This window comes from Phragmites australis, chromosome 5 (genome assembly GCF_958298935.1).
Source record: "Phragmites australis chromosome 5, lpPhrAust1.1, whole genome shotgun sequence".
NCBI classification, from domain to species: Eukaryota; Viridiplantae; Streptophyta; class Magnoliopsida; order Poales; family Poaceae; genus Phragmites; species Phragmites australis.
In genome coordinates this window covers 33,146,452-33,171,479 of record NC_084925.1, presented here as the reverse complement: position 1 = coordinate 33,171,479, position 25,028 = coordinate 33,146,452, and the positions used below count along the sequence as shown (strand labels likewise).

Genomic DNA, 25,028 nt, shown 5'->3' with positions numbered 1-25,028 from the left:
TAATCCAAAATGGCCTGAAATTACTAAAGCTCTTAGATTTGAATGTGGCCAAAGGTATACAAATAGGCCTGATCTTGTTGTTAGGGTGTACCATATGAAATCACAGGACCTTTTACGAGACATCAAAGACGGCACGGCCTTTGGACCTATTAACGCAGGTGTGTTAGCTTACGTGTTCTTTTATGTGTGTTTTTCCCCTCTTTGTCCACCTTACTTAGGTTTTTGTTCCGTGCCCTTTTTCTTGTTACATTGCCTTATGTATGATCGCCTCTGTCCTGTTTTGCTAGTGTTGCACGTTGTTGAATTCCAGAAGCATGGCTTGCCGCATGCACATGTCCTCATATGGCTTCACCTTGACACATTAGTGCCTACACCAGAGCTCATAGATTCATTTATTAGTGCTAAGATTCCGAATCCAGAAATTGATCCTCTTGGTTATGCTCTCGTTGCAGAGCACATGGTGCATGGCCCTTGTGGGCTAGATAACCCAAATTGCTCTTGCATGAAGAATGGTGTGTGTTCTAAGGGTTATCCAAAATCATTTGCTGATGAAACAAGAATCAATGATCAAGGATTCGCTTTGTATAAACGTCATCATAATGGAAGATATGTTAAAAAATGAAATGTTGATTTAGATAACCGATGGGTGGTGCCTTATAATATAGCTCTCCTAAAGAAATTTCAGGCTCATATAAATGTTGAATTTTGTAACAAAATGCATGTTTTCAAATATTTGTTTAAGTATGTCACGAATGAACCTTATTGTGCGAAGGTTTATCTTGAACGGATAAGAAAAGGTGAGGACACACCGTTGAATGCCACAATAAAGACTATCAACGAGGTCAAATAGTATTTAGATTGTCGGTATATTTGTGAGAAGGATGAATGTTGGTGCGTATTTGCTTACGATATACATGCGCATGTTCCACCTATAGAGAGGCTGCCTGTTCATTTACCTAACGAAAATTATATCACTTACAGAGAAACAGATAACTTGGCTAGCGTAATTGGAAATGAACCCTTAAGCGAAGTATGCTAACTCAGTGGTTCCTTGCTAATCAGAGGTACCCATTGGGAAATAACATGACTTACTGTGAGTTCCCCGGTAAATTTACATGGGATGACACATATAGAATATGGAATGAGAGAGCCCATCGTTTTAAGATAGGTCGGCTGTATTTTGTGCATCTGAGTACTGGTTAGCGTCATTTCCTAAGGATGTTGCTAATGATTGTGAAAGGCGCAAAGAGCTACGAAGATGTTAAAACTTACAGCGGAATAGTTTATAACACGTTCAAGGAAGCATGTGCAGCACGCGGCCTTCTAGATAATGAATGGCTCACTGCTTTTAACGAGGCTGCTACATGGGGTTTCTCATGTCAGCTTAGACAACTTTTTGTCACTATTCTTTTATTTTGTGATGTTAAAGACGAATTTTCTTTTTTTTTTAATCAAATCTGGTTCTACTTGGGAGATGATATTCAGCGATGTATGAAAGAAGTGGTGCGTAATCAGAGTTTTGTTCTTCCTTTAGATGAATTAAAAGATATGGTGCTTGATGAAATTTCTCTATTGCTTAGCAGGCACGATTCAAATATAAAAGATTACAATCTTCCCGCTAAGCATGATAGAGATTTAGTATTCTATACAAATAGATTAGTAGATAATGAAATGTCCTACAATTTGGCTGAGTTAGAGACAGAAGCTGTGTCATTGTGTAGCCATTTAAATCCTGAGCAACTAGCAGCTTTTACATAGATTGTTACTTGTGTCTCTGATATGAAACCTGCATTTTTCTTTATTTCTGGTTTCGGTGGCACTAGGAAGACTTTTCTATGGAATGCAATTGTGTCGTCTTTAAGAGCGCGGGGAAAATTGTCCTCACTGTTGCATCCTCCGGTGCCGTTGCTTTGCTTTTGCTGGGTGGTAGTACTGCTCATTCTCGTTTTAAAATACTGCTTAGTATTGACTCTGCTACTATTTGCGATATTAAGAGAGGCACCATGCTTGCTGACCTGATTATTAAGACATCATTAGTGATCTGGGATGAGGCTCTTATGACTCATAGAAAATGTTTTGAAACATTGGATAGGACCTTTCGAGACATCATGGCTGTTGAGGACCTTGAGGCAAAGAACGTTGTGTTTGGTGGTAAGATTGTCGTGCTTGGCAGCGATTTAAAATAGATCCTTCCTGTTATAGAGGATGGCACTAGGGCTGAGATAGTGAATGCTTCAATTACTAACTCTCCACTGTGGCATTACGTTAAGGTCATAACACTAAAAACTAATATGAGATTGTTCTCTCCTTATCTTAGCCGTGATGTTCAATCTGAGATTGCTCAGTTTAGTAAATGGGTGCTTGACCTTGGTGAGGGAAAACTTCCTGCTAACAAACACGGTGCTAATACTGAACCAGTGTGGATAGATAACTTCTGATTTGTTAATTCATACTAATGGTGACAAACTTGCTTCTATTGTTTCTTCTATTTATCCAAATTTCAAATCCAAATTTGCTTATGTGTCCTATATATGTATGCGAGTTACATGGGCCCCAACGAATGAAATTGCAGATGAAATTAACTCGTATGTCTTATCGCTTGTGCCAGGTGATGAGAAAGAATATCTAAGTTGTAATACGATTTGTAAGTCAACAGACACCGTTGGGGATGCAGATTTGCTATATCCAGTCGAGTTTCTTAACTCACTTAAGTTAAACAATTTCCCACAGCATCATCTTATTCCAAAAAAGGTGTACCTATTAGGTTGTTGCACAACCTTAGCCAGACGGAAGGATTGTGCAAGGGAACACGGCTTATTGTTACTAACCTTGCTAATCTAGTGATTGAAACTGTTATTATGACAGGAAAAAATCTAGGGCAACCTGTTTATATTCCTAGAATAGTGTTACATCACACAAAAACAAAATGCCGTTTACTTTACAGCGTCACTAGTTCTCTGTTAAAGTTGTAGGATCTAGGATACCGACTAGAGGGGGATGAATAGGCGGTTTTAAAAACTAATAGCTAAGAGATCAAGAAAACTTGCGGAAATTAACTAAAGATCATTAGAGCAATATGAAAGCAACTAAAAGCTAAGTCAAGGTTTGCAATCCTATGATGACAAGCAACAATTTATATTCTAGAAAGATAAAATGCATAAAGTAAATTTACTCAAAGTATGATATAAGAAATTTATCCTGTGGTATCGGTGAATTGCCGATCACCCCTAATCCACGTTGAGGTGAGTTCAAGCTTCTGACCGCTTCTCTATCAAGTATCTAATTGTCACAAGAGAAAGAGCTCACACCGAGCAACTTGATCTTAAGTCGGAATAGAACAAGAACTACTCAATACCTCGATTTCACTAACGTAACGCTTCGCCGCTTTGGCAAGGCGTGCTCAAGCCTCTCACAATCACCGTCGTAGCTCCTTCACAATCTTCCTTGAAGGGCTCAACAGCGCAACAACCTCCAAGATGTCTAGGAGGTGGCAACCTCCAAGAGTAATAAGTCGATGATGCTTGCTTGAAGGATCACTAGTGCCTTAATGCTCAAACTTTTCAAAGTTATGCACTAGATGCTCTCACACTCTCAAAAATGCAATCACTAAGCCAAGAGAGGGAGAGAAGGAAGGCAAGATCTCAATAGGGTTGTAATGAAATGCTTGCTTACTTCCTTGAACCAGCCAAGTCTCTATTTATAGCCCACACTCCAAAATGTGGTCGTTTCTATTGACAAGACAGCTCTGCAACCTTGGTGGTTTGACCGCAGGTCACTTGGTGTTCGGACCGCCGCCTTTACAATGGCTACATAAAGTGTCATGATGACCCTGTCACACGCTGGTGGTCAGACCTTAACCACTCACGGTCAGACCGCGAGCAAGGAACAAAGTGCCAAAACTCTCTATTCCCCGGATGGTCAAACCGGCCAAGCCTACAGTCAGACCGCAAGCCAGACCAGAGGACCCAAAACTCTCTGTTCGATTGGCGGTCAGACCGACACACCCTTCGGTCAGACCGGGACTGGGTTTTACTCAGCATCAATGAGGTTTTATACAGCGATCAGACCGGCCTCTCCGGCGGTCAAACCGGGACTGGGTTCTACTCAGCATCGATGAGGTTTTATACAATGGTCAGACCGGCCTCTCCGACGGTCAGACCGCTAAAACTCAGAAACACCCCAAAGATGAGTTTTTTCATGGGTTCTCTCAAACTAAATTTTCCACTCTATATGAAATGCAAGTTTGAACAATTTTGGCACTATAGATACCTCAAATAGATGCACATCAACCCCTCTTTATAGTACGGTACTTATCCTATCAATCCGGTCAATTTCTCTTCTCGAATCTCTGTTGACGGCAAAAGAAAATGCTCTATAATTATACCTTTGCCTTAAGCTAGCCATTCTTCATGTTTTCTACTCATGCATTTTCTAGCTCAACATCTTTGTGACTAACCTTTTATAACTCATTCAAACATGTTAGTCCGCAAAAGACATATTGTCATTAATTACCAAAACACGAAATAGGGGCCTAGATGCTTCAAAAGTGTGCTATGCTATGACTATAAATAAAAGCCAAGGTCAGTCGCTAGATAGTGTTGGTGTTTACTTAAAGAGTCCTGTTTTTACACATGATCAGCTATATGTGGTTGTATCTCGAGTGACATCAAAGAAGGGCCTTGTGATTCTAATTGAAAATGAAGATGGTTCGTGTGGCTCTAAAACTAAAAAATAGTCTATGCTGAAGTTCATCTTTACAATAGTTTGTTTCCTCGTTTCCATAGTATATGTGCTTTTAGTATGTAAATAATACTTGTTTGCCTTCGGCTGTAGTAAATGTGCATTTGTTCTTCATCTGTCAGTACTGCCTTCCTACGTTGTTCTCTATCCTTATGTATATACGTACTTTTTACGTCGTATACATTTTTTATATTCAGACGGGCCTGTGTTGCATACCTGTTGAGTGATTTTTTTTTTAGTTCCTACTTATTGTCTTCTTTGTGTTCTTATGCCTTCTTAGTTGTCTTGATTTGCCTATGGCAGCGCATGGTGTTGGTCATCATGTGCTGCCTATTTAGTTTTTCCACTGTGCCTGCAAGAACAGATGTCAATCTCTATGCTGAGAGATATACACCCTCGGAGTAGACACTTGATTGTTTGTACGAGGGTGTCAAGGATGTGGGATTATTGTGGAGGGACTGATGATGGCGATGTACGACATATTGACCTTGTACTGTTAGATACTGAGGTAGTACACAGTTGCCCTGTTTTGCTATCAGTGATAGGTGCTCCAATTTCAATTCGTTATTGTCTCTTTGCTATTTCATTATGTGTCCTTCACCTACTGTAGGGAACTGCTATGTATGCTGAAATTGGATCGGATAATATCAACGATAAGAAGCCTTTGCTTACTGAAGGGAAGGTATACACATTGAAGAGGTTCAGGGTCCTCAAGTCAAAGCCTTCTTACAGGCCTGTTGACTCAGAGTTTATGATTGAGATGACCTGTCATACCTTGATTGAGGAGAACAATAACTATCAATCTACCATCCCGCTGTACACCTATAACCTAACAAAATTTCCTGATTTGCCTGCGCTTGTTGGTGAGACCAAGCACTTTGTGGGTGCACACCTATATCAAAATCTATTTGTTGGCTGCTTTTTCCACCGCTATTTACCTACAATTATGTTACTACCTACTATGTTACATATGTTATTGGCCTGATCAAAGAGGTGGCCGATGCAACCACGGTCCAACTCAATAATCAGAGCAGGTCTACAACTCGAAGAGCTATTACCCTGAGAGACACCAGGTACAACATAATGTTCATGTTGTTCTTGGTTACACCCTTCCTTTTCCACCATGCTGAGGAAGTCTTTGATATTCCTCTTTATTTGCTTAGTTTTGATTTTTATGGTTTAATTTTAGCAACTATGAGATCAAACTGTATCTTTGGGGTAAGAGAGCTTCTGAATTTGATGCTGATGATATATATGTAATTGGCCAAAAAGACCCAGTCATTGCTATCTTTGTTGGAGCGCTTATGAAATCTTATAAGGTGTGGTCCTACACGGTTGGGTGTTGTTTGGTCTCTATAGCCTGTTCACATGCTCTTTTCTAACAATTGCTAACATACGTGTGGTTTTGTTTATAGGTGAGCATTTGCTGAGTGGAAATACAACTTGTCGGTGGTACATTAATCCTGATGTCCCTGAGGTCCACGTTGTTCTAGACAGGTATTCTTTGCCTACCATATTCTTGCCTCTTTTATTTCATGCTATTTTATATCCTATTGGTTATTCTTTTATGTAATTAAGTTGTTGTCAGTTGACGACCTTTTTTATTGATAGCCTACACGGTAGTTTCTAGCCTGTGGAGCACATTCGAGCGGATGAACAACCACCTATTCCTCAGCCTCTGAACCTTGAGCCTCAGGAGAAATCTTTAGAGGAGATGTTTGGGATTAGTCCGTATGACTTTCTAGTTAAGTATGCTTTTCAATTCTCCCTTCAATTGTTCATGTGGTACCCTATGCAGCATGTGTTACAACAACGCTTATTAGCCTGTTCCTTATTGCAGCCTGAAGGCTTCCGATGCACCGTGCCTATTTCACGAATCGATCCGTTTGTGTCTTGGTGTTTCCCATCGTGTAGTCGTTGCAGCAAAACTACGCTTCCTGATGGCATTTGATATAAATGCCTGCACTGCAAATGCACGGGCTCCAAGTTCAAGTAATGATTCCTTGCTATACATATGTGTTCCTCCTATGGATTCTGCTATCGTAATTACATAGCACAATTTGTTCCTACATTGACTAATGCTATAACGTTATTATAGATATAAAATATGTTTGATGGGGACTGATGGCATGGATGAAGCAGAATTTGTATTTTTTGGGTGATATGGGACGTTGCCTTGTTCGTAAAGATATCAAGGTGTTAATGAGATCTTGTCACACCGTTGATGCTATTCCAAGCGAAATAGCCCCGTTGGTTTCCCAAAAATACCAGTTCACAGTTAATGTAACCAGTAAGTGTTTCGAAAAGCCCCAGCGATCATACGAGGTGAAGCACATCCACTGTGCCTACGGCCGGCAGGCTACCATTCCAACAATCAGAAGGTCAAGCGATGCGTTCCTCCATGGGAAACACAAAGCAGTTTTATCAATTGGTTGTTCATCTAGTGCTTTGGAACCCACCCAGAGACCACCAGGTTGAAATCTCTCCTCTACCTCAGGTACCTACATCCCTGATTCTTTAGTTGTTAGTATGATGCTTGCTATCTTCTGTTTTGTGACATTTCGTGTGTTTGACTCCGTTGCTCCTTCTATCTACCAGAACCTGAAAGATACTCCGCCACCAAAGGACTCTCCAAACCTTATCGCGTTGAAGAACAAAGAACCTCCTTTGTGAGTACAATACACACGTCATATTTTTTAAAATGGGTCCCTACCAGTTTTAGGTTTTTAAATGATTGTTCATGTATAAAAAATACCCTCTCATTTTCTTTTTATGTTACTAGATCTACTGAACACCCAGCTGATGCCAAGGAAGGGAGAAATGTGCGCAGGCGATTACTCATGGATGCAGATTTAACTGCCCAGGTTAATTATACTTTATTTAGTTTCCTTATTTCCTTTGGATCTTTGTCTAAATGTCTTGTGTCCTACTTCCCTATGTTTTGATATAGGGTTTAGACAAGCACGATGACTCTCTTGATGATGATATAGGAGATGATTTGGGTGCTACTACTACTAGGTTGGTTTTTGAATGAGGTCTTTGTGGTTACTCTCATGGCGATTTACATTATGGTTTGTTTCTCACAGCTGTTTTAGCATGTTTGACGTTAGGTTTGCGCTTTCTTTATCCATAGGTCTCCGACTCGTTCTGATGGTGATCGTGGTTCTGATGTTGCCGGTGATCATGAATCGGCCTAGTGAACCTTGCTTAGTTCCTCAACAAAATAGCCAATGTTAGGTACTCTTGCTTTCGAGTTCTTCACTACCTCTATTAGTAGTACCTTTCCTACTTCTGTTACTTCTAGCTCTTTTAATTCTTTCCCTTCTTTCTTATTGGTTCTCTATTATTAGTTGTAATTTAACAAGCACTGGTTCTGCATTTTTTGCTATTAATATGGATAGCCCACGAGTACACAACCCAGAGATCTAACCTAGTGCCATTCTGGTTGTAGGTACGAAGTTAATGGCCTGCGCTTTCATTTTGCTGTGAATATCGCTCTGGGCTGGAACCTGCCAACGATGAACCTTTGTACATATAATCACCGTAATCGTTAGTCCCATCACTGTATGACCTCCTACCTGTGTAATACAACTCTTTCTTGCGCTGTGCCGAACCTGCCATGGATCGACTCCGGGCTAAGTGTAGGGGCTGCCTTTTCAACAGCTGCTGTTGTAAATGCCTGCTCAAGTTACTATGGGTCCTTTTAGTGTATATTCTTAGATTACTACATGCCTTTCATCTTGTTATGTACAACCGCAGAAACACACAGCGGTCGTTCTACTTGTGTTTACCATGCCGTTGAGATGCTCACAAAATCTCACCCTGACGTTTCAAGATCACGCGTTAGCCTTACGTCTGCGGATCCTCAGACTTTTTCCTTACCGTGGTATAGACTTGTTTCTTTCATTGTTTTGCTCTTTTCTACACGCTATAGTTCCGTCTTTATTCATTAATCCTGAGGTCCAACACAATGTCTTCATCTCACTATGGTAGAGCCAGATTTGCCTTCAGCGATCGCCTCATGTGCCGTCTCAAACAACGTTGTTACAGAACTGCAGGTTAACAGGTATGTACTTCTTCTCTTTATTCATTTTGCCACACCAATACTTCCTTTACCAAACCAAGGTACGACAGCTGCCCGTGTAACTAGAACCTTCTCCATAAATATCTTATATATATGTGTATCCGACAACATCTGCTCTAGCATAACAGTCCGTTGTTTATCTCTGCCTGGTAAGAGATGGGTTCGCCCGGTCCTTCCCCTCTCCGCACCTCCTCTGTCTTACCATCTAATGAAATACCAGGAGAACTTATGCCAAAGGTAATTGATCTTTTTCTCTTTCATATACATGTCTTCTTCCTTCCTTATTCGTGTACATTGGCGGAAATATCAATGGTCCTACCTTTTGTTACCAGGCACCATCTACTATTTCTGTCAACAGACGCTCCTGCTAAAAGAAGTGCTTCTAAAACTAAATCAGCAAACGTAAAGAAGATGTGCAGGACATAGCCACATAGGAGGTGGGATACATGTATGTGAGCTAACTGTTGGATTACCACCCCATAACTCCTTTTTGGTCTGTGCTGAAAAAACTTTGCATGGTGTTTCTAGCATCGGTTCTGATGAAGCAGTGAAAAATGCTTGTGATGCTGCTTTATCGTATTTAATAGACCACGATCTCAAGATAATCGATGACATAAACTACAAAAGCAAGAAGAAATTTGTCCGTAGTCGCATCTGGGAGAGTTTGCTAGCGGAAAAGGTCTCAGCCTTACAGACGTCTGTGGATCGCTGATATCCTCCATCGAGACTTGCTTGCTCCTCTATATAAGTCAATAAGTTAAGAAAAAATTCTCATTTTATTCTGAAAAAAAAAGAGAAGAGAGGGAAGAGAAGAGATGAGAGGAGAGGAGAGGAGAGGAGAGGAGATGGAGTCAGCATAGCGAAGCCCTACTGTTTTCGATCGACGGATTTTGAAAGGTATTTTTCGGTAATTTTTTTATACTTATGTTTTTATTAGTAAATAAAGTACCACTAGATCTAGGATTTAGTGGTATAACAATAGCTATATTAGATATGATCTAGGATTTAGGTTTACAAAATGCTGTATTTTGTAGTATATTGTCAATATTAATTACGATACGGTAGGATAGCCATTAGATGCATAGTATTATTTATAGTAGGGTAGTTTCGAATATCTAGATTGTACAGAATAATGATATAAGTAATAATTGTAGGTTAGTTTGCTTAGAGGCAATATTGAAGAACCTATTGTTAAGCGATAATCGGTGTTGGTAATTTTTTTAGTTTCGATAATCAGAAATATAGTTTGCTGGTTTTAACATTGGATATATTTTCGGATGTTTTCAGGGATGGCAGATAAATTATAGTGAAAGTCAAATTAGTTATGGTCCTAACAGTGTAGATCTCTCTGGGTTTCGGCATGTCGTTAAGGGTCTTAGTAGAGCCAATGACAGGATCATAGTGAGTGTGTGCAAGTGACTGATACATCATTTTCAACTGGATCCGTAGTAACATGATCTTAAGCTGAGTGTTGTGCTAAGCCGTGCTAATTAGGGCTACTTTGGCGAGCTCGTCCCAATCAATACGACATCTACTTGGAGTCAATATGTAGATATATCATGTGACCGTGAGCTCTCTCTGGTTTTGTTAGCTGAGGCGTACCAGAAGGATCCAACAGAGATAAACTCTGTGGAAGCAGTAGCGGGAACAAGTCAGACAGTGGTAGATGAATCAGATCCGGTAAATGTCAAGGCCAGATAAGATGTTGGGGATATGCCTGAAATGTAATCAAGGGGTGTAGCTGATGAGGGGGAGCACATCGCTAGCATAATTGAAGAGATGGAGTTGGAGGATCAAGAGCTGGAGGAAGCCATTGCCGATGAGGATTCATCCGACGAGGAGGGAAATGCTCATGTTCCTACAGAGTGGAAGAATCAGGAATTTTTGAAGCTGGTGGTTAGTGAGGCTAATCGGACACATGCACCCGAAGGCCGGCTTGTACTCGGTGTCGAGGCACTTGGAGGCCCACCTGCTTTGGCTGTTTGGCTGGGTTATATTCACCAACGGCCAAGGTCACCTGGTGTCGAGGACCCTTGTTCTGTATGCGAGGTGGATAGCGGATGCAGAGGCCGATGAGGTCCCACAGTTGAGTTGGGCCTCTACTGTCCTTGCTGCGACGTATCGGGCATTGTGCGACGCGTGCAAGAAGAAGGAGGCACTAGCCACTTTTGCTGGGTGCCCACTACTACTGCAGCTATGGTCTTACGAGCGGTTCGCGATAGGCTGGCCAGTTGTGGACTGCTCCCTGTACCCTGAGGAATGGTACGGCGAGCCCGAGGAGGATGAGCCCACCATAGCCTTGATGTGGTGTTGATGCCGAGTACGTACGTAATATTTGAATTCTTTACTTCTCACATGTTTTTGTTCAGGATTCTGACTATGTTTCTCACACAGCCGCACTGGGTGCATGAGCAAGCTCATAGCGCGTACGAGCTTTTTAGGTCGCAGTTCTGAAAGTGCATCTAGGCTCCCTAAGTGGGTTTTGGTTTATTGATGACAAAACAATTAAGGAACTAATATGTTTATCGAAGCCATGAATAGGTCTTAGTATCAATTGTGAAGACTCACGATGATTGATGCCCCTCGAAAAGAAAAGAGAAGCAATGAGTAGTACTCAATAGGATTTAAATTATTCTATCTTTGAAATTGAGTCTAGGTTAGCCGTACTATTAAGAGGGTTGCATTTGTTTGCTGTCATGGTGTCTCAATGCTCAAGATAACCTTTAGAACTAATAAGTTGAGAGACATATTCACCCACGGACACCGGGAATATTGGCAGAAGTTTACTGAGTCCGGACTGAGTTCGGAGTCTCCGGTGTTCACCAGATACTTCGGTCCTCAGTATTTAGGCCGGAGTCTCCGAGATAGACTCCGCCAGAAGAGGCTCGGTTCCAAATTTTTAATTGTCTGGAGTATCCGGTGTTCACCGGACACTCCGGTAGTTGATGAGTTTTTAGGCCGGAGTCTCCGAGGGAGACTCCGCCAGAGGTCACTCGGTTAAGATTTTATTTTTGGTAGAAAAAGACCGAAGTCTCCGGTGTTCACCAGATACTCCGGTAGGAAAAATGTTTTTGGCCGGAGTCTCCGAGAGAGACTCCGCCAAGGGTCGCTCGGTTAGTATTTATTTTAAAAGGCCGAAGTCTCCGGTGTTCACCGGATACTCCAGTACCTAGAGAGGCCAGAGAGTTCGGCAAGTCTCCGGACTTTGTCTCTGTGGTAACTAAGTCTGGGCCGGAGACTTCGGTGTTCACCGGAGACTACGGCAGCTTAACAAAACCGTAATAGCTAGCTCTGACACAGTTCTTAGACCATTCTGACACCGTTTTGGATATTAGGCAGGAGACTCCGGTGTTCACCGGATACTCCGAGGTAGGTATGTCAGAACAGTAACGGCTAGTTTTTTAGAGTAAGCTATATATACTCCAACACCCCAAGCATTAAAGGCTTGCTGTTGCTGCTGAGCTCCACATTCATAAAGCCTTCCAAGAGCATTTAAAAGCCCTCCAAACATCTCTAGTGCCTAGTTTTTACGCCAAATTCGTGAGATTGTGTTTGCAGTGAAGTTGAGACATTTGAGCATTGAGTTCATCATCAAGCATTCATTGTGATAATTTCTCTTGGAGCCTTGTGCTCCTAGACGGTAAGGCGTCGCCCGTAGAGCACCCAATCTTTGTGGAGTGCCACGGGAAGTTTGTAATCGACATCAACTTTAATAAGGAAATTCTAGCTTGATCTTTGTGGCCGCTAGAAGATGATAGGGTTGGAAAAGACCTGGCTCTTTGTGAGCTCCTCAACAGAGACGTAAGCACTTCTTTGTGAGGTGGCCGAACTCTGGGATAATATCTTGTCTCATCATTTGTGCAATTTCATTTAGTATTGTAGTTTTGGGATTTTTCCCATACAATTAGTTTATGTGATCATCTTGCTAGTATCTCTTATAGTTTAAGCTTTGTGCTATTATTAGACCAAGTATCACCTTTTAGACTTTAGTTGTTCCTGATTAACTTTAGTTATTCTCAAGTTTTTGTATAGATCAGAGACTCGGGACTAGACCGGATACTCCGGACAGACCGGAGTATCCGACCTTCACCGGAGTATCCGGCATCTGTTTAATCCGCTGGTTAGTTTTAATTTTCAGAAAAACCTATTCACCCCCCTCTAGGCATCTTTAAGTACATTCAAGTTCGACTGTCTTCATCCAGACGACGTGGTCTGGACCCCTTACAATTACTTGTCCATCCAAGCCCGTGCGTCTATGGGTCTGTCTCCGTTGTGTACCCGCGATGAGGAGTACTGGCTTACGAAGACGTCGCTCGTCTTCGACATCTACGCTACCAGGCTTTCCCCCTCGTCAACATTCGCACGGTTCCAGGCCACGTCCACAGGTAACTACAATCAAGTAAATAATTCATAACATTCGTCTCATTGTTAGTCTATTTAACGTGGTTGACTTGCAGGTATACACGAAAGGGACAGCCGGGTGGCAACCTTTGGACAGATCGCTTGGCGCCGTACATCTCAGCATGGTCCCAAGCCCTTGAGAATGTCGTGGAGGAGGCGCATCCTTTTGATGGGCGGAGCTTCAAGGAGTACCTACGGTAGTACGTGCCACGTACACGTACACGGATCACCTTCACCCTAGAGGATGTCCAACCCCATGTCGCGTCGACTACGGAGGTCTACCCGGGCCATTGGGATGAGAACATTGCACTAGTGGTATGTGTAATTAACATCTTATTTCAGTAGCATATAATCGCATAAGAACGACTATAAACTGAAATTCTCATTTCTTGTTTGTTTCCACATGCCGATATCATTTATGACATCTATAGGGACGCGGCTGAAATCATGGACCGCTTGAGACAAGGGGTGCAGCTCAGTGCGGCAGATGTAGCGAGGTTTTTCAAGCAGGTTTTCGAAAAGACCGCGCGGGCCCTGAAGCTTACCTCTTGCCGGTCCACCGCAGACGTCACCGGGACTCCTCGCAGGTCAAGTAGGGTCCACACAGAGTCGTCCAGGAGGTCTGATGTGCAACGCAGTTCACCGGGGTCGGCACCCACAAGACCACCTGGACCACGACCTACATGCCCGGACCCAATAGGTACAGATATTTCATACGCACGATGTTTAAAGATATTCATTTTTTATTGATGCATTAATTGAAAACAAATATTATGTGCACCTACACACGTCTCGACGCTGCCACCTAGACTGAGCCCAGTGCCGACACCCTCACCTCTTGCAGGTCATTCAGGTACTGGGCAACACTACATTGCCATATTCAATATATTCAATAGTATATCTAATATTGTCCGCCAGTTACTACGGAGATGAGGTCGGGCTGTCTTCAGCTGCACCTCGACCGGTCCCACCACCACCGTTCGACCCCGACTACAGCACGCACACCTGGTCATCTACTACTGCACCTGCATACCACACAGGTACAATAGTGCATTTTATACAAATACTTTTATTTACACATTTTCCGTATCTAATAAATTCATCTGTTCATAGTCCCCTCCAGTCAGTACATATGGATGTCGGCGGAACCTTCGCAGTCTTCATACCCGAGCCAGAAGGATGAGCCTGGGCCAGACCCCCTGTTCGACCTCGTGAGGGACTTCTTCGGGGGCACACTAGCCTACGACGTCTTCCAGCAGTCCCAGCTACCCAGTGCTCCACTTTGGACACAGCACACCCAGGAGGAGGCCTCTACACCTTTGATCCCTACTAGGCCTACCAGACATGTTGGTGCACCCGACGCCCTGACCTACTCTAGAGGCCATGTGAGGGCCAACCAGCAGCAGTGGCACCGGGACCATGATGGTGGGAACGACCGACGTCAGCAGGGGAGACAGCAGTAGGATTGTACATTTGCTTTTGTAACTTACATATGCATCTTCGATTCGCGAACTATTCTTACATACTCGGACGCTTCTACTCTCTATGGTCTACTTACCATGTCGTAGCTGCATTTCTTATTCCAATGTGACCGCACGCTAGTTGCATTTCTTAATCCAACGTGACCACACGCTACTTTTTATCATCCTCGGCTTTGTATGAACCATTCACGATAGACCTAGAAAAGTATTTCTTACAAAGCTACTTATACACAAAGTGACCACTCAAAAACTCTATCGGGAGTCTAGCTTTAGTCACGAAGTGACCACACGACTCAACTTTAACCATTAAATGATATCACATCTGTCCTGGTGTAATCTGCAGACACGAATTGATCGCACCACTCAACTTTAACCATGAAATGACAACACCTTTATCCTTATGCAGGCTGTAGATAAGAAGTGACAACACGGGAGAGCTTTTACCAAAAATTAAATGAAAACACATATATCTTGACACGTGGAATCTCTGCCCAGCATCAATGCCACAACTTTTTCATTCTTCAAAAGGGAATCCAATGCTCCTGCCCTCGCCAAGCCCATACACCCACTCCATGCACCTACCCTCCGCCACCATAAATAACCCCACATTTATGCATGAATACACCACTCATTTCTCAGTCCTCTCAACTGCAATGTCTTCCTCAGCTCCACCAAGCCCACCCAAGAAACATTGGGGAATTTTCATCCCCAGGGGGTCGAACCACTGATGTGCTTCTGTAGTGACCGTTGTATGCTTCACGAGTCCCAGGACATCTCCTACACCTATGGCCTACGCTTCTTCATGTGTGCCAATTACCAATACGACAAGCCTCAACATAGACCGTATGAGTATCCATCGATATAGTGACAAAGATCAGCCACATCTTTCCCGATTTCACACACTGTTTTACTAATCTCTCATCTTGTTTTATTTGTCCAGTCTCCTCCACTTATCTGTGACTTTATTGAATGGCTCAATATTGAGCAAAATGAAGACCAGAAGCGGTGGTTTGACATGACCATACAGTGGAGGAGGGAAACTTACGCACGCTGGGAGTACAAGCAACAGCAAGAGAAACTACGCCTGAAGCGGCAAGAAGAAGAGCGCATGAGGAAGGCAACGCAAGACCATACCGCGGCTTAGGCCCACTAAGCTGAGAGGCAAGGAAGCGGGAGAGAGCCTGTCGCGCTAAGGCGGCAGGTCTCGATGCCCTACGAAAGGGCAAATATCCTAGTGCACTCAGTAGAGAGCATCTAATGTAACCCGACAAGTTTCCACTCCCTAAGGCATGGTATGATTAGAAGCAGCACACTATTAAGTAGGTCTTTATGCGAACAGTACATACCACCTTTTTTGTCGTCGTGGTTACAGTCCCATATAATGTTTTGCACCGTATGTATCATCTTATGTTTGTCGCCGTTTCTAACCTCATTGTCGCGTAATATGCTGCGAGTGCTTCACATCTATAATTTATTCAAAAAATTGATTTTGCATCCTCTCAACAATATGTAAACTAGTCTAAAATATCGATATATTTACAATGATCCATATTTTCTAAAATATCACTTCTCCATTATGTCGTATTGGCCACTTTTTTACCATTTTGATCCAAACTTTGCAACATATTAATTTCAAATATTTTCACCGAATGAATGTGCACTATTTTAAATATTGAGCAATACAAATGTACAATTAAAAAAAACCCAAATCTGGGCCTACCAGCCCTGTGGGAAGGCGGTTGGCACCTACCCTTCCTCTCAGCAGGCGGTTAGCACCACCCGCTCTCTCAGAGGGCGGTAAGGGTGCTCTGCCACCGTGGTACTCCTTACCGCCCTATGAAAGAGCTGTAGCCCTTTCAGATGATGGCATACGTTTATTTGTACAAATATTGTTACAAAGAGTCTATTTATTTAAATTTTTAATAAAAAATATAAAAAAAAAACTCTTGTCTAAAGACCAAACCTAGACCCGCTTTACCAACATCAGCCCAGTATATTCTCAGCCCATTCACTATCCCAAAACTCGTTACAAATAGAGACCTTGTCCTTTCTATTTTCCTATTCCTTATCGGCATCGTTTCAGCATATTGATTGTAGCCCACCCATTATTTTACTTCTTATAACAGATAAAGATGGCCAAATGGGCCAATCGGGCCGGCCCGGCACGGGCCCATCTCGGCACGGCCCGAAATCGGCACGGCCCGATTGGCCCATTACTGTTACGGGCCGTGCCGTGCCGGCCCGCGTGCCGAGCCGTCGGCCCACGGCACGGCCCAACTGTCACCGTGCCGTGCCGGGCCGGCCCACGGCACGGTCGGCACGATGGGCCCGGCCGGCACGATGGGCCCATTCGGCACGATGGGCCCGTTCGGCACGGTGGAGGCACGATAGGCCCGTTTGGCACGACGGGCCCGACCGGCACGGTGGAGGCACGACGGGCCAGGTCGGCACGGGAAGGCACGACGGGCCCGGCCGGTACGGTGGAGGCACGTTGGGCCCGTCAGCACTAAAAAAATAGGAAAAAATCAAAAATAATAGCTAAAAAAATCCAAAAAACAATAAAAAAATATGGAAAATAAATACATAACATCTTTATTGATTGGTTGCCTCGTTAAAAACCTTTCTACTAGAAGGAAAAAAGAGTACAACCAATGATTATGCTCCGAAAATTACATGGTTTCATTAGAAACCCCAGAATTTTGCTTGCAATTTTTAATATGCTTCCTCAAGTGTCCCGTTCCATGTGAAGATCTGGCACCTATTTCTATGCTGCATATATTACACTTAGCAAATCTTACCTGTTCCCCGTTAATTTCTTTGAAGACCTTTTCAAAATGTTGCCACACTTGGGACCATGCACGTGAGTTCTCGGCGTCTTGATCCATGAATTGAAATATGGAATTAGTTTCTTGATGTGAAGTGAATACTGGCTACTTGGCTAGCAAATAGGAAAAGAGAGATGGGTGGGCAGGGTGGGCAATGAGAATACATGGAGTTTGAGATGGAGTAGATGGTATTTATAGGCCACAATGAGAGAAGAGGTAGGTGGGGGTTGGGCCGCGGGGGGTATTTTAAAAAAATAAACAAAAAACATGAATAAAAAAAACTTAGAAATAATAGGGGCAAATGATTAATTCTAAAAATGAGCTTTATTGATAGGTTGCCTCATTAAAAACCTTTCTAGCAAAGGAAAAAAGAGTACAACCTAGCTCAGAAAATTTAAAATTACACGTTCTCATCAGCATCTAGATACAAATTTTGGAATGATTCTTCAAGCTCAGTATTTTCTGCAGTGTGTTGCATTCGTGCTTCAGCTTGTTCCCAATCCTTTACTATGGTGAGTATTTCAACCATCTCACTTGACAGATTTGTTCTTCTCTCTTCGATTATCCTTCCTATAAGACTAAAGGCAGCCTCAGAAGAAACTGTAGATACAGGAACCGTTAACAAATCTCGCGCTAACAGTGAAAGCACTGGATAATTCGTCTTGTGTTCATGCCACCATTGCAGTATGTTGAAGTTTTCTTGTTCGTGGCTGATAACGTCACTGTCGATGAAGGTAGTTAGCTCCCCTCCGGATGTTGGAATTTCGGTACCCGTAGACGATCATGACGAAGAGTCTGAACTTCTTGATGAAGAACCTGCACCAAATATTTTCCCCCACGCTGTCGTCTTCTTACTTGTTGTGGGTGCTAGTGGAGGTCGTTGCAGGCGAACTCCGTCATACTTTGTTTCATATTTACTATAAACTTCGAATAACTTAGAACGAACATTAGTATAATAATTAGAATAATCATGGCCAAGAGCATCACCTAGAATTGCGAGAACTTTACAGAAAGCTGTAATTTTAGCTCTAGGATCTAAAATAAAGGCAAAGGCGTATAACAAAGGAATTTCTTTCCAATACTTTAAGAATTTAGATTTCATAGGAACTACACAATCTCTTAAAAGATTGTCATTTTCATAGTTGTTTAAATGAGTAGCAATTTTAACAATTTATGCACTACTAAACAAGATGTTGGATAATAAACTCCTGATAAACTCACAGTTGAATCATAAAAAAATTCAAGAAACTCCAGTATCCTTTCAGCAACATACCAATGCGCTTCCGTGAGTAAAGTTTGACCCCCATGCTGATGGTAATGTGTATGAATAAACACACCAAATGTGCTCTTATATGGTATAATATTTTTAAGCATAAAAAAAGTAGAGTTCCATCTCACCGGCATGTCCAGAGCAAACTTACGTGGACGCACACCCATTGCAACACAATACTGTTTATATGCTGCAATTCGTTGGTTAGAGGAGTTCACAAAAGATATTGCAGTACGAAAATCTTCTAAGTATCGCGATAACCTCTTCAAACCGGATTTTACTATAAGATTGATAATATGACAAGCACAACGTTGATGTAACGAGAAAGATTCAGCATAAGTACTAAACAACGGAGTAAGAATATCCATTGCTCTAGAATTTGCACCGGCATTATCTAAAGTGATAGAAAATATTTTATTCGTGAGACCAAAGTCTGCAACTACTTGAGATATTTTTTCAGCAATATTTTCACCGGTATGCACGTTGTCAATCAAGCGAAAACCTATTATTCTCTTTTCTAATTCCCAATCATTATTAACAAAATGAGCAACCACACTAAGATAATCCTCTCTAGCCCTACCTGCCCATATGTCCGAGGTCAAAGCAACTGAAAATGTACATGTTTGTAACATTTCTTTAAGTTTTCTATGACACATATTGTAGTATTTTACCATATCCCTACTAGTTGTCTGTCTAGAAACATGCGTGAACCTAGGATTATGAGCTTGCTTAATGTAATCTTCAAATGCAGCAGACTCACCGATATTGAGTGGTAGATCCGCTCTTGCAATGAAGCGACATAGCTCTTTTCGAGCATTGGCAGAGTCGTACTCCCAATGATGAACAGAGCCGTCGGGGTTGTACTGCAACACCGTCTGCTTCATGGCTGCTCCACTCTTTCGCTTGCAACTTATGGCGTGTCTCTTCAAGTGCCCCGTTCCACCCGAGGGCTTTGCAGATAATTCATTTTTACAAATATAACACCTAGCATACCTGACACTTACCCCATCTTTCTCTTTGTAGATCCTTTCAAAGTCTTGCCAAACTTTGGAAGTACCGGCTCTTGATCTTTTAGACCCGCTGCTTGCTAATGTGTGCACACTTGTAGAGCCTGACGATGGAACTGCTGCTGCATCACCTGGATCTGGATGTGAACCAACCGGAGGTTCACCGTCGGGTCCATCATCACCTGTAGCACTAGTATCAAAGGGGCCGTAGTCCCCTGTGAGTCCTTGGAGAAAAAAATCATGATCTATGGATGTATCATGATCACCGGCATCCATGATCAATGTCGAATGACACTACAAAAATTGCAAATATTCAGAGTTAGAAATAATCAAATAATAAAACTAATAATAAAATAAGACTCAACAATGATGCAAAAAAATCACCAAGATTTCTTCAACTTCAAGATAGCAAGTCAGCAGGATAACGATTTTGGAATTGCTCGGATTTTTTTGCAACAATTCAAACTAATTTTGCCAAATTATCGCTAATTCTTACGAACTTTGAGACAAGAATGAGAGGAGGAAACAAGAGAGAAAATAGTGTTGCTGGTGTGGAATGGAAGGGCAAGGTGCTCCTCTATTTATAGGTGAAAAATGGTGATTTTTGCAATTTTTTTCGAATTTTTTGAGCTCAAACGGTCACAAAACGACTATAAAATTCAAAAATATCGGGTTAACCCGTTAACCCGCGTGCCCCCACGTGCCCCCGCCGGCCCATCGTGCCCCCACGTGCCGGCCGGGCCGTGCCCCCCGCGGTGGGCCGTGCCGTGGGCCGCCGCGTGCCGAGCCGGCACGGTGGGCCGTACCGTGATGGGCCGGCCGTGCCGTGATGGGCCGCCGCGTTCCCGGGCCGTGCAGTGCCGGCCCGGCCCGGCAGTGCCTCCTGGGCCACCCGTACCTGAGCCGGGTCGTGCCAGGCCGTGCCGTGCCCGTGCCGGCTGTGGGCCGGGCCGTGCCCGTACCGGCCCGACTCGGCCGGGCCGTGCCGTGCCGGCCCACCGTGCCGCGCGTTCGACCCAGGCACGGCCCGTGGCCTCGTGCCGTGCCGGCCCGGCCCATCTCGACTTGGATCGGGCCGTGCCTAGGCCGTGCCTACAGTTCCGTGCCACGGACCGGCCCAGTAAACACGGTCCATTTAACCATCTTTAATAACAGATACATGCCCATTACCTTCCATTTTCATTTAAATCTAGATTCAGTTTAACATGTCAATATACCGCCATCTATTCCTGTTGGCCCCATTACAGATCGAGTCCTACTGCGCTCTATTCTCCTTAAAATATACTGCCCGTTTCTACTAAACCGTTAAAATACAACGCGTACAAACCATCAGCATCTCTCATCTCCTTATTCACATCGTTTCACATCGTTGGGTCTAACAGTGCGTTCCATTTATGTCTCCGTCCTGATCGTTAGCGGTTTTTCCCCCCAATCAATCCCTACCTCACAACACCCTGTGCTACTATTTATGAAAATATCTTCTCCTTTCACACCAGCTACCCACCGCGTACCTTGTCCGGGAGTCCAACGCCTCCCTCTTTCTTGCCAATCCACCTCCCTGCCTCTCGTTCTATTCCTACTCCTTTCTCCCTCCCCTGGTTGAGGGCCGGCACGAGCAAAGGAATTTGGTTGGGATTCTAACATTCAAGTCCATGGTTAGTCCTCCTACTTTCTGGATCTAACGTTTATTTCCTCTTCGCTGCCTCCAATCGGACCCGTGTTTGTGTCTTGGGTTTGTCTATGAGCGTTAACTCTTGTTGTTCCCTCTTTTTCAGGATTCGGATATGGAGGTGTGCAAGTGTGTCTGTGTATGGTTCTTCTAGCTAGTGCTTCATGCAGGGTCTCGTTTCGTCATCGGCTTGTGGGATTTTGGCTGTGCTTTAAGCTGTTGTAATCAAGGTGAGGTTCCCTATGCACTTGTTCACCTCTTGCCTGGTTAGTACCCTCTTGTGTACTCAAATCCACATCTTTTATTGCCTTCTCGTTTTATCTGTTTTATTTACCTGGTTCCAAAGATTCTGCAGACAAGAATTACCTCCCATTCTAATTTCTTAGATTCAATCCCTATCCTTGGTTTATACCTTTGGTACCTTAGTACAAGAAGATAGTATGGACCTCCTTTAATCGAAATGGTATACCTATAACTGTTGTCGATACTGAATCCACGTGTTTTGTGCTATACGAACCTTTGATACCTCAAGAAAAAAAAAAATCACTTTTTGCTTCTCTAACAACTTTCTCTTCTCCAGCCATGGAGACAGCTGAGCTATCGCCGGTTGTCATCTTACGTGAGGTACTCAAGCATTTAAGCTTAGCGCAAGCAGTGTACGCTCATACATTTGTAGCGGATACCCACCACAAAGCATCTGTGCATCTCCCTTTACCTGCCGAACTAACCGAAGATCAAAGTGCCATCTATTGTGTAATGGGGAACCTTAGCGAGACTTTACCAGGTGCGGAAAAAGACGCTGCACACCGTGCTCTTCTTTTCTTGCAGCAGAAAGCGAACCTTCAAGTACGTGACTACAGCTATATCTTAATTACCAAGATCAGACAATTTTAGCTCAACGTCTTACCATGGCGAATGAAATTCAAACATTGCTCAATGCTTGGGAGAAAATGACTATCCAGTTGCATGCATCATCAAAGAATGTTGAAGATACATTGTTATCCTATTTCTCTGTACACTCTACGGGGCCTGAGTGAAATCCACACTATGGTTTCTCATATAAAACAGCTGACACACTCTGTGCAAACTTCATCTCACACCTCACTTGCGAAGGTGAAGCAGTTTGAGCGAGAATACTCCTCTATAGATGTTTATCTTCAGATGATAACTCTGTTGGTTGGCAAAAGCCAGGTTAGTTTCATCTCTTCATGTGTTTTGCCTACGTGTTTTACATAACTTTGCTCTACCATTTGTCTTTGATTTTTATCTTACATTCTGTGCATCATGACAAAATATACAAACGTGCCTATTCCTGTAGATCTTGATCACATGGCCGTAGTCGTCCTCTCTCCAAAGTTTATGTTTAGTGACATGATGATGGCAGCTCAGCTTCCTATGCCAACATACACTCGCACCGAGATATATGAGGATGAATATGCCAGCTGCATCGAATTTTTTCTCGATATAAATTTATTCATCCAAGATGGGCCACGACAGAAGATATGTGGCTTTGCACAAGCTTCACAGCAAGCTGCTGAAGAAACAGCTGCTCTCCAAGCGATTACATATATGGAATCAGAAGCGCATATACAGCTCCGAGATTTCAACTACGCTGAGAAGGAAAATGCATTAGATGAGCATAGATCTTTGTTAAAGAAGACAAAGAAGCAGGTGAGGGCAATGAAAAGGATCTCTAAAGATTGGAACACTAAAATGAATGAATTTGCAGCAGCTTGTGATCTGTTCAATACTAATGTTTCTTGCGAAGCATTCTGCAATTCTGAGGTGACTTTACAACCAGGTGTGTTGTCTGTTATCAAGCATATGGAATCAGTCATGCAAGAAATTTGCAAGTCTCTTCAAGAAGCAGCAGCCATCTTCCAAGAGCATGGTGTTTGCCCATTTAGTGCAGCTGACGAATAACCGGTTCACCATCTCGTGGGTCAATCCAGTTCCTACCACATACATATGAAATCTGTTTGGTATCTTATGCATGTTTAGTTTCCTCAACTCGGTGCAAGACTTTGTAATGGCACCTCAATATAAATAGGTCGCTTGTTCACCGCTTGTACAAAACATCTTTACTCTCTAATATATCTTACCAGATATGACCAAATAGGCCACTCGGGCCGGTCCATCACGGGCCAGGTTGGTACGGTCCGATAGGTTTGATTATTGTAACGGGTCGGCATGGCCCATCTTTCATCATGCCAGGCTGGCTCGGGCACGATTCTAGCACGATAGGCCCAGTCGGCACGACAGGTACGGTGGTAGGTCGGTGGCCCGGCGATATGGCGGCGCACGGCTGGGTCGGTGGGTACGGTGGAGACACGCTTGGCTCGGTAGCACTATGAAAATAGAAAAAAATAAAAAATAATAGCTATAAAATTCCAAAAATTAAAAAAAATATAGAAAATAAATAAAAAAGAGTATTATTGATAGGTTATCTCGTTAAAAATCTTTCTACTGGAAGAAAAAATGAGTACAATCTATGGTTATGCTTTGAAAATTACATGATTTCATTGCAAACATCATAATTTTACTTGTAATATTTAATATGCTTCCTCAAGTCTCATTTTATTTGGAGATCTAACATCTAATTCATGACTGCATATATTACACTTAGTAAATCTTACCTGTTCCTTGTTGATTTCTCTAAAAATCTTTTTAAAATGTTGCCACATTCATGATCATGCACATGAATTCTCGGGGTCCCATGAATGTAAATATGGAATTGATCTCTTGAAGTGGGCAAGTGGCTACTGGCTAGCAAGTAGAAAAAGAGAGATGAGTGGTCGATGGGATCACAGGGAGTTTGAGATGATATTTATAGGCTAAGATGAGAGTGGGTGGCGGGTCGTTTTCGAAAAAATAAAATAAAAATATTAATAAAAAAATAGAAATAATAGGGACACATAATTAATTCTAAAAATGAGATTGATTGATAGGTTGCCTCATTAAAAACCTTTCTAGCAAAGAAAAAAAATACAACCTAGCTTAGAAAATTAAAAATTACACGTTCATCAACATCTAGATACAAATTTTAGAATGAATCTTCAAGCTTAGTGTTCTCTGCAGTATGTTGCATTCGTGCTTTAGCTTGTTCCCAATCTTTTACTATGATGAGTATTTCAACCATTTCACTTGATAGATTTATTCTTCTCTCTTCGATTATCCTTTCAGTAAGCCTGAAGGTAGCCTCAGAAGAAACTGTAGATACGAGAATCGTTAATAAATCTCGTGCCAACAATGAAAGTACTGGATAATTCGTCTTGTGCTCATGCCACTATTGCAGTATGTTGAAGTTTTCTTGTTCATGCCCGATAACGTCGTTGTCGACGAAGTTAGTTAGCTCCCCTCCATATGTTGGAATTCCAGCGCTCGTAGACGATCGTGACGAAGAGCCTGAACTTCTTGATGAAAAACCTGCACCAAATATTTTCCCCCACGTTGTCGTCTTCTTATTTGTTGTGGATGCTAGTGGAGGTAGTTGCATGCGAACTTCGCCATACTTTGTTTCATATTTACTATAAACTTCGAATAACTTAGAA

At 42.7% G+C, this 25,028-nt stretch overlaps 1 protein-coding gene and 1 long non-coding RNA gene across 3 annotated transcripts; one reads left to right on the top strand and one right to left on the bottom strand.

The window, feature by feature from the left end:
• Positions 1-17,840: 17,840 nt before the first annotated feature.
• LOC133917598 (uncharacterized) lies at positions 17,841-20,156 on the bottom strand. 2 transcript variants are annotated; one of them, XM_062361478.1, is made up of 2 exons: positions 19,562-20,154; positions 17,841-18,347 (listed from the first exon to the last, which is right to left on the bottom strand). In XM_062361478.1, exons 1-2 carry the CDS (start codon positions 20,082-20,084, stop codon positions 18,313-18,315), a joined length of 558 nt encoding a protein of 185 aa, XP_062217462.1. In that variant the 5' UTR covers positions 20,085-20,154; the 3' UTR covers positions 17,841-18,312. The 2 variants fall into 2 exon arrangements, with proteins under 2 accessions (XP_062217462.1, XP_062217461.1); XM_062361477.1 differs by lacking the exon at positions 17,841-18,347 and adding an exon at positions 18,667-18,991 and having other exon boundaries at positions 19,562-20,156.
• A 1,173-nt stretch (positions 20,157-21,329) lies between these two features.
• On the top strand, positions 21,330-23,555 carry LOC133917597 (uncharacterized). Its single transcript, XR_009909700.1, has 4 exons — positions 21,330-21,463; positions 21,584-21,707; positions 22,058-22,668; positions 22,796-23,555. It is a non-coding gene; the product is annotated as an uncharacterized LOC133917597 (long non-coding RNA).
• The last annotated feature ends 1,473 nt before the right edge of the window (positions 23,556-25,028 follow it).

What these genes read in the sequence shown, in the direction of transcription:
- LOC133917598 (XM_062361477.1), bottom strand. Translation starts at nt 20,084, where the DNA reads ATGGATGCCGGTGATCATGATACATCCATAGATCATGATTTTTTTCTC. An exon ending in GGATCTACCACTCAATATCG is followed by an intron (nt 18,992 to 19,561) that starts GTGAGTCTGCTG and finishes AACGAATTGCAG; the next exon opens with CATATAAACAGTATTGTGTT.